This window comes from Equus caballus, chromosome 15, assembly GCF_041296265.1.
Source record: "Equus caballus isolate H_3958 breed thoroughbred chromosome 15, TB-T2T, whole genome shotgun sequence".
NCBI lineage: Eukaryota > Metazoa > Chordata > Mammalia > Perissodactyla > Equidae > Equus > Equus caballus.
Genome location: NC_091698.1, coordinates 38,901,444 through 38,916,386, shown reverse-complemented (window position 1 = coordinate 38,916,386; position 14,943 = coordinate 38,901,444). Strand labels below are relative to the sequence as shown.

Genomic DNA, 14,943 nt, shown 5'->3' with positions numbered 1-14,943 from the left:
ATATCTTGGGGTGGCCAACCTCAGGTCCCCACAGCTCTTTTCTATCTGGTATGACAAGATATTTCAGGCTTATTTGTACATTTCTAGCTTCAGGGTACCTGGAATCAGCCATTTCTCCAAGAAGCCTTGGTTTGTTTTAGTGGAAAATTATATTTCAAGGTGTTCATGGCTACTGGCTGGCCACTGTTTTTATACCTTTTCATTGGACAGAACTGGAAAATTGTGTGTGTGTTTTTAATTGAAAATCTCAAGTGTTCTTATTGATATATCTTTTTTAGATCTAGGATTACAGAGCTTTTCCTTAACCTCTTCTACATTATATCTTCTTTCTTCCACAGCAACACATCTAGTTAACAAAAACACAGGAGATCAGAAATAAACTCTCGTAACTAATCATTTGCTTTATCTACCTTTGAACACAATAGTGTCAGAATAACAATATTCATACTACCACTATGATTAAAATTACATAAAACTCTTAAAATATTTTCATATATTCTGTTCCCTTTTTCTTCTCATTTTTACAATATTGTACTATGTCTTCATTGACAGAGCATACAACCATCTCATATACATTCTCCCATTTAACAGTCATATATTCTTAGTTCTATAAATAAATATATATCTAATGCTCACTGAAAGTTCTTATGTTAATGTTTTTCTAATTATTTTAGTTGTTAAAGCTCATTCTCTTACCGATTCCCCAAGAAAGGCTCATAGGAACAGTATTTTCTGAGTTCTTGCATATTGATCGAATTTCATCTGTGCCTTATGTCCTTGAAAGTGAGCTTTGCTGGTTATAAAATTCTTCGCTCACATCCCTTTTTCCTTGAGTATCTTAAACACAGCATTTCATTTTCTTCTGGCATAAAGATTTACTGTTGAGAAGTCCTACGATCATCTAATTCTTGTTCTTTTATAAGTCATGTGCTCTATTTACCTAAATCCACAAGGATCTTCCCACTTTTTTTCTTTAGAATCTAGTTATCTTGATTGATATTATGGGTGAGTCTTCTCAGGTACATGATATGTTTTTTCAGAATGTAGTTTATATATTTTATATGCATATATATTTAGAAAAGTTTTATGAGTTACAATTTTTAGTTTTCACTCTGTTTTCTTGCTTTCATTTTCTTCTTCAGGGACCTTTGGTAGCTATATGTTAATTTTCTTTGCCTATCTTCAATATTAGTCACGTTTTTGCAAATCTTTATCTTTTTAAAAAATTTCTTGGGCCTGCCCAGTGGCGCAGAGGTTAAGTGCACATGTTCCACTTCGGCTGCCTGGGGTTCGCTGGTTCGGATCCCAGGTGCAGACATGGCACCACTTGGCAAGCGATGCTGTGGTAGGCGTCCCACATATAAAGTAGAGGAAGATGGGCACGGATGTTAGTTAGCTCAGGGCCAGCCTTCCTCAGCAAAAAGAGGAGGATTGGCAGCAGTTAGCTCAGGGCTAATCTTCCTCAAAAACAAAAATAAATAAATAATAAATTTAAAATATTAATTAATTAAAAATTTCTTTTGGATTTAAAAAATATCTTCCTTTTCTCTTTTTATTTCTCTTAAGGCATTTGCTGCTGTGTTTATTCTTTCTTGTTTAGTCTTCTTTTTCAAATGATTTTTCTTTTGTTTATAATTCTTTCTTGAGTTTCATGACCTTGCTCTATAATCTTTTCTTTTTATAATTTATGTTGTTCTTTTGTATCTTGTATCATTTCCTTAGTGTGTTTTAATTTATTTGAAATAGTATGTTAAAGTTTTAATTTGTTGTACAGGCATATCTTTCTGGCATGCTTTCATTGTATATAGGGATAATATTATATTCTTTATTCTTACTTTTCTTATAATAACTTGAGATGAGTTTTGACCTTCATAATTTTAAGTTGCTCCTTTTTTTGTAAACTTAATCTTCCTGAAGGTTTAGAAAGAGATCTGATGCAGATAGCTCTTCTAGCTTTACAAAGCTCTTACTTCTGTTATTTTTGTGTGATGTTTAAAAATATGATGGCCTTATTGGTGAGATAGCCTGGCTTTGCTCATCTCCCCCACTTTATCTGGGCCTTTTCTTTCTTTTATCTCTGTTGTTCTCATCAAGTTCAATTTTTATTATACTCCCAGTAGTTTCTCCTTCATGTGGGGCTCAGTCCTGGAAGAGGGCCATGGCAGGTCAGTTTCAAGGGTTCATTGCACTGTCCCCTTCAGACTTTCTTACCATGGACTCTGCCACTTGCTACCTTATGATTGCACACAAGTTATTTAACTTTCTAAGTCCCATTTTCTTCATTTGAGAAACTGGCAAAAGATAGCCCTATCTTGTAGTGTTGTGGTGGGGATTAAATGATGTAATACGTAAAGATCTTGTTAAGGATCTGGCACATTTAATGTGCCTAGAATACATGAGCTCACTAATAACCAACATTATTCCTGGGCGGTAATTTAACACATGTTGTCAAATGAGTAACTAATTCATGTTAATTTTGCATAGACTTTATTATATTTTAAACAGTGAAATGTCAAACTCAATTCAAAGATAGATCAAACTAAGTTACAATTAAACGCATGCATACCTCATGGGAATTAGCACAAAAAGAAACTGAGATTTGTTCAAAGTTCCCTTTCTTCTGACCAATAATTAATGTGTATGTGCCACTCTATCAAAAGACTTGCCTGAATACTCCTGAATGGGTATATTTCTTTGAAAAACATACACATTGTTTACTATCTTATCATGTGTTTATTTGTATTTGGGGTGTTTCTTCCTGGTCTACATTCTCATAATTATGAAGAAAGCAGCCCTGAGGTGATTGTTCAGGAACAGTTTCATTTCATTTTCATCCAGCTGCTCTGCTTCCCATTTTAACAATGTGGGAATGAAGTGTAATTATGCATTGTTAGAAATTTGAGTCTGTTTATTCTTACCTTGAAGAATAATTGTAAATTATTCTTTCTGGAGCACAGCAACTATATCATCATAACACCTGGGCAGAAACATTTCTGAGATTGTTAGATGCTTCATGTGTCTACCTCCATCAAATACAAACCATGGATCTAGCAAAGCAGGAGACTACAAAGTGTTAAGGTTTTAGGGTGGCTTAAAGGCCCAATTCTTCTCTAAAGTTCTCCCCACCTGCTGGCTGATGTGTAGATTTCTCCTTTTTCTCAAGAGCCTGAGTACTTGGACTGAATACCAATTCAAAACCTGAAGGGAAACATTTAGGCCAATGAAGGAGGAGAGCAGACCTTTGATAGGAGGAGGGCCTATAATGTATGGAGCTACAGGCCATATATGAAACTTTCAAGTTGACATATAATACAGTTAATTCAGAACCAGCCATCAGTCATCTCTCTGTGTTTTCCTTTGATATGATAAGCACTGGGGAAATTAAAATGGGAGCTGAAACATTATTTCCTTGAATAATGAGAGCTGGGCATAGTTTAGAAAAACTCTGTATTCCCAGGCAGTAATTTAATCCATATTGCCAAATGAGTAATAGACTCATAGAGAGAGAACTCTTCTATTCCTTAATTGTGTATGTTTTTGTTTTTGTTTTTACTGTAGCTTCGAAAAGCAGTGATGGATCACATATCTGATTCTTTCTTGGAAACCAACGTCCCTTTGCTAGTTCTCATTGAGGCTGCAAAGAGTGGGAATGAAAAGGAAGTAAAGGAATATGCCCAGGTTTTCCGTGAACACGCCAACAAGCTGGTGGAGGTAAGTGAGGAGAAGCCTGAAGGCTACAATTTATTGACAGGTTTAATCTCTGCATATGGCTTTTGAAATTTCAATAGCCACTCCTTCTATGGATTTCCTGGAGAAATAAAGTCCTAGAACCTTCCTTCTCTTTACCTTCTGATTACTCCATCCCTTGCAAAGGAAACAGATTATCATAATCTCTCCTCTCTCTATCCCACAACTCTAAACAAGCTCTGGAACGTGCTAATTTTCATGAACAATGGGCAGAGGCTGAAACAGAAGTAGAAGGGATGATCCAAAGTGCTGAATACTAGCTTTGATTTGAGAGAGGAGAATTAAAAGTGCTAAATGGAGGTTTAAACACTGTTCTCTTTACTCCCTCCTTGTCGCCCTCTCCACTCCACCCACCTAAGCCTACATTAGTTGGCCACGTGATGAACTTGTGAAACAAACATCCCACTTCCCCCAAAGAGATGTTTGACTCCTGGTGAAGGATCCTGGGGCAGTACTAGGAATGTAAGTTCAAGGTAATAAGTATGTTCTGTGTCTTAGAGAAATCTGTGGGAGTTGCTTTGTAAATGCAAAATTGTGCTGTGTAATATTGCAAAAAATATTGTTCAAGGGAAACAAACTAAAAGTGAAATGATAACCAGGCTGCCTAAATCTAGGACTTGAAGTCCATCAGCCTGGCAAAGGTTGGGTTTAGTGATGTGGGGCTAAATAGAAAATAAAGATATTAAACAGGAAATGGATGTGCTAGAGAAAAAGAGTCCAGGAGGGGCAAGGATTCTGACACATTTAGGAAATGGTTATCAAGGCCAGGTTAAAACTTTTGCAGGCTCTGAGCACTTAACAACAGCAACAGCAAAACTCTGGTATACCCCCACTTTAATTCAAAATAAAATAAAATTGCTCAAAATGACGGACAACTTAAATGCAAACTAAAAGTAAAATGTTATTTTCTGGGTTTTTTCGAATGGCAAAATTAAATTCTGAATAAGTTCATCAAATGTGAAATCCTCTCCATTTTTCTTGGAGTGAGTGATAAGGCGGTACTCCAACTTCATTGTGCCCTAAGCACCTGCTTAGTCTGCTCTTTAGGTTACTCCAGCACTGCCTCTGGGTCTGAAGACACTCAGCCAGCAGGAAGTCCTGCATCAAGCCCAGAGGGAGCCCCCCATCCTCTAGGACACAGGCTGAGCCATCACCCACAACAGCAGTCAGCAAGTTGAGTGTGCACAAGCCTAGGCCGTAATAATGGAACCCCTGAACTTCCTACCATAACCCCAGTGTCTTGAGATGACACCAGCCTACAGCTAAAAATAGGGTCATACTTATAATATCAAGGCAGTCTTTCTGGCTCTGTCCCTACCTCTGGGCAAGCACTCCATCACCCCTTACATTCCACCCACAGGTCCCAAGAGTTCACTTGGTCATTGAAGAAACCGGAGCCTTTCCCAGGTTGCTCTTGGATGCCCTGGTCACTCCCGTGTCTTGAGAAAGTGAAGTGAAGAAGGAGCAGGGGTGGAGGGGGAAGGAGAGGAAGAAAAGGAGGAAAAAAAATGATGCTGAATGAACACTACAAAAGTTTTGAATATTCGTATGTAATAAAATAATAGTAGTAACATGCAGATATACCATCCCATTTATATAATTATGGCATTTATAAGAAACTTGCAGAATTTATAGAAAATGTTAGTTGATGGTGTCATAAGCGTTGTAGGCAAAGAAAGGGACATGAGTTTAAAGTTATATGATAAACATCTCCTACTTTCAATCCTGGCAGTGTCTTTCTGTAATTCTGTGTGTAGCTTCATTTGGAGATAATATTTGAAACTCAAACCTGATGCCCTGTATATATTTGAGGCCAGGGCCAAGTAGCCATCTTGTCTACTCATTCTCCCCTCTCCTGTAATAGACCCTGGACACATCTACCATTTCCCCTCATCCCATCTGTAGGTCTCACTGTAGGGGAATCCAACCACTGTGGGTGATCCTTGACCCTCAACTTGTGGGAGAAGCAGAAGGCTCAGCTCAGTCAGAACCCCAAGTTTGAGAAAATCGCTGCTTTACCTCCTTCGCTTACTATTTCCAAAAATTTGACTGGTGATTTTTTGGATTTTCTATGTACACAGTCATGTTGTCTGCAAATTATGACAGTTGTATTTCTTCTTTTCCAATCCTTGTATTTTGTTTTTTCCTTGCGTTATTGAACAAGACAAACTTTCAGTACAATATTGTGGTAATAGATATTTTTGTTACTTCTAGATCTCTGTAAGAAAATTTAAATATTTTACCATTAAATATGTTGTTTGTTCTAGATTGCTTGCAGATACTTCTGTTAGATTAATTTAATTCTCTTCTGTTACTGCTTTGCTAATAGTTTTTAAAAATCATGCATAAGTATAGTATTGTATCAAAGCAGTTTTCTGCTCCTTTTGTGACAATTATACGATTTTTGTTTCCTTATTTTTTTATATTTTATTTGTCTCCGTCAGAGGTATTGGTATCAAAATTATGCTTTCCTTTAAAAATGGATAGGAAATTATTCCTTCTTTCCATTTTTTGGATGTGAATGAATGTGTAAGACTGCATTATTTATTCTTTAAATGTTTTGAGCAATACACTGATAGCAATCTGAGCCTGCATATTTATTTGAGGAAAGGTTTAAAAATTACAGATTAAATATTTTTTACCAAACTTACATTTTACTAAACATAAGACTATTCAAATTTTCTATTTCTTTTTGGGTCAGCTTGTAGAAAGTATTCTAGCAATTTATTTTCATTTAATTTCCTAATTTTTCCTTATAAAATTGTCCATATCTTCTTATTGTTGTTTTTTTTTTAACGTGTAGGGATCAGAATTACATTTCTTTTTTATCATTATTATTCTATTGCTAATTGGTGTCTTCTCTCTTTTTTATTGATTAGTTTTGCAAAAGATGTATCACTTTGATAATCTTTTCTAAAACATAGCTTTCAGCTTTGTAGATTTTCTGTTTTCTGTTTTATTTATGCTCTTGTCTTTATATTTCTTTTTTCTGCTTTCTTCTGGTATAACTTACTATTATTTGGCTAACTTTTTGAAATGAATAATCACATCATTGATTTTTAGCCTTTCTTATTTTAGTAATATATGCATTTAAGACTATAAATTACTCCCTAAGCTTTGCTTATGTCTGGTTATTTTTCACCGACCTAATTTTTAGCTCACTCATCCTGTCTCCATCTGTGTCATATGCTTGAAGCTGATCTATTGAGTTTAATTATTTTTTAAGAATTTCTAGTTGATTCTTTTTAAAAGTAATATTGATTCTCATTCTCTAGTAAAATTAATTATCAGATTGTCTCCTTTAAAAAAATATATTACTCATAGTTATTTTTAAAATCCAAGTCAAAGAACTCCAATATTTGGGTTAATTTCATTTCTGTTTTGTGGTGGTCCCACAGAGGGCAACCCCCCCTCCAAAAAAAGATTGGCTTGGATTTTGAGACTGATGATGCAACAGCACCTGCCAAGAGGGCATAAATAGCTTTATTACTCACATAATGGAACTTTCTGGTGAGAGCAGAGCAGGCACCCAAGCTAGTCCACAGTGGCTTCAGCAAAAAGAACAAGAAGTGGTTTTGTTTTTTTTTCATGTTAGAGACTGGGGCTGAGGTCAAGAATTCCATGTGAGGGGCTGGGATTCGAGTGGTTCAAGCTTCCCTACTAGCACCAAAAAAAGATGGGCTTTGTTATCAGCTTACCCAGTTGTGGAGCAAGGTGGAAAGGGGGAAAGGTGGGCTTAAAAGCTGTCAACAAACATTCAAAATGGAGTAGGACTCTTAAATACATTTCCCCTGGTGTTTGACTGGTGACTGGAATGTGCCATGTTTCATTTAATTGAATATGAACTTGTTTAAGTAAGCTATTATGGAGCCCCATGAGGCTTTCAAAAGTGAGACAGACTTTCTTTAGTATTTATTTTTATCTTGTTATTATTACTATTGTTTTTTGATATGCCAGGCAATTTTTAATCAAATGGTGAACATTTGAATGGAAAAATATAGAGGGTCTATGTCATAAGTCTAAGTCACCAGACCCAGCCTGGTGACTTAGAAACAACAGAAATTTATTTCTCACAGTTCTGGAGTCTTGGGAGTCAGAGATCAGGGCTCTAGAATGGGAGTGTTCTAGTGAAGGCTGTCTTCCTGGTTCGTAGCTGGCGCCTTCTTGTTGTAACCTCACATAGTGAAAGAGGTGAGGGATCTCTGGATTCCCTTTTACAAGAACATTAATCCCATTCATAAGGGTTCTACTTTCATGACCTAAGAATATCCCAAGGCCTTCAGATTGGGCATTAGGATTTCAACATATGAATTTGGATGGGACACAAACATTCAGGCCATAGCAGTCTGGGTAATGTTTTCTCTCCCTCTAGAGAGAATTCACCCTGTGCTCTGAAGAGCAGCAGAGAGGCAGACCCTCTCAATCCAATTAAAGACTGAAGTGACTTGAGGCTAATTTGTAGTCTTTCTAAGGTATAGTCTACCTTTCTTATACCCTAGTCCTATGTAATAATCTTCCAGGGGTGCCGAGAGAAGATCAGATGTGTTATTTAGTATCCTACCTCATCTATAAAGCATTTACTCCAGTTTTTGTTTCCCTAACATCATGAAGTAGCTGTATACTTTGCTTTGCATTTTTTTGCGCTTCCCATTTGCTTCTTGCCTATTGCTGTTTGTAATTTAATAGACAAAGACCTTGGGAGAGAACTTGGGATGAAGTACCAGTCTTTGTATCTCCCTTCTCTATGGGACCTTAGGTCTAAGTCTTTGCTTCCTTGGTGGTCCTGGTCTCCAGTTTGTCCCCCCAGCCCAATGAAATTGCTGAAAACTGAAGAATTATCTTCCTCTCAGCAGCTACCTTCTATCTGGCATCTCAGTTTCTCTTTCAACACTAAGAATTTGCAAATCCCTGGGAGGAAAAGTAAAATACAGAATTTTTGGTTTAGTCTTAAGTTTGACTTCTTTGACCACTGTCCCATGCTTTCAAGCAAATTATTTTTATACGGCATTTCTAGTTATTCTCAACAGAGGAGTGGATCTCTTATTGGCTACTCCTTCATGGCGGGAAGTGGACAGCTCTCTGACAGAGCTGGTTTAGCTAAGTTTGTGGGGTGTTTTTGGTTGTTAATATTTTTAGTCAGAGAGCTCTATTCAATGGAAATATTGATCCTCCATACCTCAAATAAATACATCAATCAATAAACATAGTTTTGGCTGAGTTGAAATAATGATCTCGTTGCCCTGTCCACTTCCTGCAAGTTCTTCACTTAGAGCCTCCACCTCCCAAACAACCTCACGATCCTCCTAGAGCACGTCCGATTCCTGTTTGAGAACCTCTGATGAACCTCTAAGTTGTTATTGATGTAAATCCTATAAGAATTGTATGCCAGATAATTTTGAATGAAGAATGCATGAACACATGAAATTATCAGTCTGTAAATCAATGAAATAGTTTTAGTCCTTCAACATTTCTTGATTATTGAGTTTCATTATAGTATATTCCATTTTCCATCTATTTTTATGTTTTTCTTATATTTGTGTGCCATTTTCTCAGAGTTTGGATTGTGCTGTTCCCAGGGATTGAGTGAAGAAGTAACTGGAGGATGTCACAACCTATTACACAATGTTAGGGTCCTTAGAAAATCCTCAAAAAGGATAGTTTTAGTGTGAATACAATATTAGCAAAATATAAATAGGGAAAAATAATTTGGATTTTCATAATTGCCTTAACAAGCAAAACTTTGAGGTTTTCTTTCCCTACAGTGTTTGTAACGTTTCATAAAGGCTGGGTGAACTTGCACCAGGGTTGGTTGATTAAGAGAATTTAGTAGGTCAACTATGATGCTTTGTGATCTATAATATCAGCCTCTATAGAAAGTATCACCAGCAGAACTGAATTTTTAAAAAATTTAGTGATTTTTCCTCATTTCCAGAATCTGGCTAATTCCTCCCCTCTGAGGGTTAGCCAAGGGCGTCAGGGCGGGGCTCCCTCTGAGGGTGTGCTAAGCTGATCAGGGGATACCTGTTGTACCTCATTTCTAAGCCTTTTGGGGAAATGGCATACAAATTATGGCAATGCTACTGGCACAGTGGGTCCTTGTTGTCCCCAGGATAGAAATCAAGAGAGACAATAAGCAAGAGTGAAATGATAGAAAATTTATTAGCTTGTGCACAAGGGAGCCAACTGCAGAAAGGGAAGAGAGAGAAAGTGAGAGGCAAGTGGCTCCCTGAATAGCCACACTGCAGAGTTTTTATCAGGCTGGGCCAGGGGATGTGTCATCCATCATGGCACGTAGAGGTGAGGTTGTGCTTGCGCCTGTGCTGTCGTGTAGCATGCTGCAATGCACGTAGCGTTAGCCTGCTAGCTCTCTACCCCTGGGTGTGATTTTTACTATGCTAATGGGGCTAGGGTCACCTTCAGTGGACTCCTGGGTGCCAGGACGCATGCATAAGCCCAGGAAAGTCCAGAGGCTGTGGAATGTGGATCTCGGTGGCCTCTGTCTGATTCTCCCAGGTTGCTGATTGGTTAGGGGCCTTGCAGATAGTCCTGTCTTGTTAGGCTGGTTCCTGTCTCAGCAACTTAGTACCAAAGTAATGTGGTCTGGACGGGAGTGGAGTGGATGTAAATTGGGGGCAAAATATGCATTGCAGCAAAGAAAATAAAAGCTAATCTGGAAAATGAGATGCAAAATCAATATAACTGTTTTCAGAGCCTCCGAACTTGTTTTATTCCTTCCATTTTGCTGCTCTAGTCAGTCTGCCTGCTCTTCTTTCTTCTCTCCCATCTCCTCCAGAAATGCCTTCATCCAAGTTAGAAACTTTGTTGTCTGGGGAACTACAGTGTCCTTCCAACAGGCCTCTCTCATCTGCCTGTTCCTCCTTCACTGCCTTCTGTACACAGCAGCCAGAGTGAACTTCTAGAAATGCAAATCAGATCATGCAATTTCTCTGCCTGAGACTATTCAGAGACTTCCTGTTGTTCTTAGGTTAAAGATCAACGTTTTAAAGAAGGCTGCAAGGCTTGCATGTCTGGCCCTTCCTCAGTCTCCAGGCTTGCCTTCCTGTCCTCTCCCACTTGGTATAAGGCATCAGCCACACAGGCCATCTTTCATTCGTTGAATGTGCTATGCTCCCTCCACCCTAGGCCAATGCTTTTTTTTTTTTTTTTTAAAGATTTTATTTTTTTCCTTTTTCTCCCCAAAGCCCCTCAGTACATAGTTGTATATTCTTCATTGTGGGTCCTTCTAGTTGTGGCATGTGGGACACTGCCTCAGCGTGGTTTGATGAGCAGTGCCATGTCCGCGCCCAGGATTTGAACCAACGAAACACTGGGCCGCCTGCAGCGGAGTCCGCCAACTTAACCACTCGGCCACGGGGCCAGCCCCTAGGCCAATGCTTTTGTTTGCCCTTTCCTGATAGACTCCCTACTCTACTCCTTCCTCTCATTTCTAGTCATTGTTCAGCTTTCAGCTCAAACATCACATCTCCAAGTGGGATCAGTTCCCTGTATTTTTCACTCTCGTGGTACCCTATTTACTTTCAATTTGCACACATCTGGCTCTCCACCTATATACTATTTCTCCTGCTTAGATTAGCAATTCCTTTAGGAAAAGGATCATGGTTAGCTGATTCCTATCTACACCCCAGCACACAGCCAAGTGTCTAACATATAGCAGGTATTCAGTCAACAGATGTGGCCTAAAGAATGAATCAAATAATAAATTCAGCCAGGGATATTGCCAACTTTTTGGCTCCTGAGGTAATATGTTTTAATAGCACAGTTTGAGGACCCTAAACAGGTTCAGTAAAGAGGCATTGTGCTTGTTTAATTCCCTAATTTACTACAAGGAGGAATTTCAAATTTGAGAGGAATTAATGTGGAGGACTCCCATTTCCACTGAGTAGAAAGACCTTGCTGTTTGGAGACTCCTCAGAAGTTGAGCTAACTCTGACAGGCTGCTCCTGAGGTAATGCCCCTAATTCTGCTGTTGTTTCTCCCCTCGCTCTGCCTCACAGGCATGCAGTTGTCCTTATCCTTGGTTACAGAGGATGTGAGAGAGGAAGCTGGTTCTGTCTGACAAAGTAAAGCACATAATTGATGCCATAACAGTGATGAGTTAGACAAAGGAATCTGGATTCTCTGCTTCATCTTCTTGACTTAGTTTCTCCTGATAACAGCTCCCCATGCAGGTTAAGAAGCTGTGCCTGTTAGAAAATAAAAGAATTGAAAGTAAGGGACAAACCCTAATATTCTAACTCACTAATGTGATCATCAGTAAAGCACATACAGCCTTAGTTTCAGCCTTGAGCAAATTGCTTTTCTCCATTAATTTCTCCACTTGCACAGAAGATTCATTCAGCAACAAGTGTTTACTGAGTGGCTACCATGCGGTGACAGTTGCTGGCAATATAACCATGAGCAAAGCAGATAAACTTCCTGCCCTCATGGGGCATACATTCTGTTGGGGAAAATAGAGAAAGAGTGAGATAAATGCATAATACGTCAGGTGGAACTATGTGGGTAGAGTAAAATAAAACAGAGTAGGAGGATAGAGATGAAGGAAGGTAGAGTAAAATAAAGCAGAGTAGGAGGATAGAGAGGAAGGAAGGCAGGATGTTGTCAGAAAGGGCTTGTCTTCTAACATGAGTATTAATCAGATCTGAAGGAAGTGGAAGAACATTCCAGATTGTGGGAACAGACAGGGCAAAGAGCCCCAAGGCAACAGTGTGCTTGGCATGTTTGATAATGAACAAAGAGACCCATGTGACTGCAGCTGAGAGTGTGAGGAAAAATTTCAGAGATGAGATTGAGGGCTAGGTGTAAAGATTTTATATTTTACTCAGATATTTGATCCACTGGAAGGCTTTCAACAAAGGCATGGCATGATCTGACTTCCATTTTGAAAGAGTCATTCTGCTGCTCTATGGAAAATATACAGCAGAGTAACAAAAGTGGAAGGGCGAATAGATAAAGGATGTCCAATAGGCCAGCATGGGATCAGTACTACGACTAGCATAGAGGCAGTGGACGTGGGAAGAAGTGGTAGGATTTTGGTTATATTTCCAAGGTTGAGCCCATGTATTGGATGTTAGGATATGAGACAGAGAGGAGTTGGGGATGATTCCAAGTTTGACATGTTGCAGAAGTGAAATCACTCAGAACTCTTCAAAAACGTAGACTGTATTCTCAGACTGTTTCTTGATTGGCCCTGACTGCAGCTATTTGATGAGCGTGATCCTGAAAACTCTGCGCAAATGTTCTGGGTTTGAATAAACATAATAAAGCTTTGTAAGTTCCAAGGTCTTGATTCAAACCATGAACCAAAAAGAAAATCAAAGAAAAGCTTCATCAGAAGCTACACTGAAGGGGGCCAGTCCTGTGGCCAAGTGGTTAAGGTCACACACTCTGCTTTGGCGGCCCAGGGTTTTATCGGTTCAGATCCTGGGCGCGGACCTAGCACTGCTCATCAGGCCATGCTGAGACCGTGTCCCACATAGCACAACCAAAAGGACATACACCTGGAATATGCAACTATGTACTGGGGGGCTTTGAGAAGAAGAAGAAGAAGAAGAAGAAGAAGAAGAAGAAAACTACATTGATGGAACTGGACCTCTATGCCTTTTTTAAAAGTACAAACGGAACATTCTTACTTTTTCTCAATGCTGCCCTCCCCAATCTAGTTAATATATTCAAACTAGAACTGAATTATTGGAATTTCTCAAATAATTGAGTCCTCACAAATCTGTAAATCATAATATTTTAAGAAGAGCTATTTTGTTCAGCTCAAGCACGTTAACCTTACAGTAAATACTTTTCTGTCCTTTAAGAAGTGTATATTCCAACACCACTTCCACTGAAAATGCCCGAATTCCTGAACTCTACCATATTTTATAATTTTTCCTATCACATGCAATAAATCATTGCAAAAAAGTCCAAGGGTTCACCTTAGCTCTTAATAATCATTTAAATATAGGGCCAGGGTTGTTTATAAGCTCTTTATTACCTTATTTAATGCTTTTGACAACCTAATAAAGTGGCCACTATATTTTACTCTATTTTACAGATGAGAAAACTGAGGTTTCAAGAAGTTTAATAACTTGTACAATGTCACACAGATACAAAGAGGCACACTTCACTCATGAGCCCAAGTATCCCAGACTCCAGAGATCATGCTGCTAACCACTGTGCCACACTGTCCCCAGTCTCTTGTCCAAGGTACATATTCATATAGACTAGCATCCAACCCTTCATGTTAGTGTCTAGTACAGTGCCTGGTCCCTAAGTAATTGCTCAGAAGTGATAGCTGCTTCTGTTGCTGCAATTGTACAGGTGTTAAGGTCCATATCTCTCACATAACATTTCAGAGAAGATCTGTACTTTACTGAGTACATCCCTGGAGTGACACGTGTTACTGCAAAGGAATTCCTGTACACCCTAGTGGAGTAGATCATCCAAGCTGCTTTTTGGTGCTGGAATTGGGCATAAGCTAAGCTCACTTACCAGTTTCGTGAATCTTCATCTCTGCAGCCTACAGGGTTCCTATCTGTTCAGATTACTAAAGGCCATGGACTTTCAAGGTTGCTTGCAAATAGTGGGTTCTAAGCTAATTAAATATTTCATGTCAGAGGTTACTGCACTGCTTGAGTTAACTATGCACATAATGTAAACATTTCCAGGTTACATTTCAATCTTTACAACATAGTCAAAATGCAAAGTGCAGGGGCATATTATGAAGTCAATTTTTTCTAGATATAAGGAGGCCTAACTATTAATTTCCATGAAAATTTGGTTTGTTGGCATCTGGGTAAAAACTTAATGCACCTTGACCTACCCCCTAAAATTCACTCAATTGATGAATTAAGGACCCTTGTGAAGAAACACCCAGAATAGAGAGGGCAATCAACTGTGTTGCCCATACCAAAGGAGAAGAGGAAAGATAATCAACATTTAGCTTGTTCTCTATGGAAGATATTATAGTAATTTACACGTATTATATCTTTTAATCTTTTTAACAAGTAAGTTCCTTAATCATCAATATGATAGTTTTACGGATTAGGAAACTGAGGTCCAAGGAAGCTAGAAGTAGCTTGACTAAAGTCACCAGCTGATGGGTAAGTGACAGCTGGAATTCGGATGACTCAGGGTCCATGTTCTTTCTGCATATATGCTCCCTTTCTCCCTCCTGCTCCCCACCTC

At 38.7% G+C, this 14,943-nt stretch overlaps 1 protein-coding gene across 10 annotated transcripts in view; it reads left to right on the top strand.

The window, feature by feature from the left end:
- The window catches only part of CTNNA2 (catenin alpha 2), a 1,085,794-nt gene that overhangs the window by 863,935 nt on the left and 206,916 nt on the right, over window positions 1-14,943 (top strand). For all 10 annotated transcript variants that reach the window (XM_001499457.6, XM_070236225.1, XM_005599873.4 and 7 more), the window contains one exon: window positions 3,559-3,711. In XM_001499457.6, coding sequence (XP_001499507.1) covers window positions 3,559-3,711 — 153 coding nt within the window. The remainder of the gene's footprint in view (window positions 1-3,558; window positions 3,712-14,943) is intronic.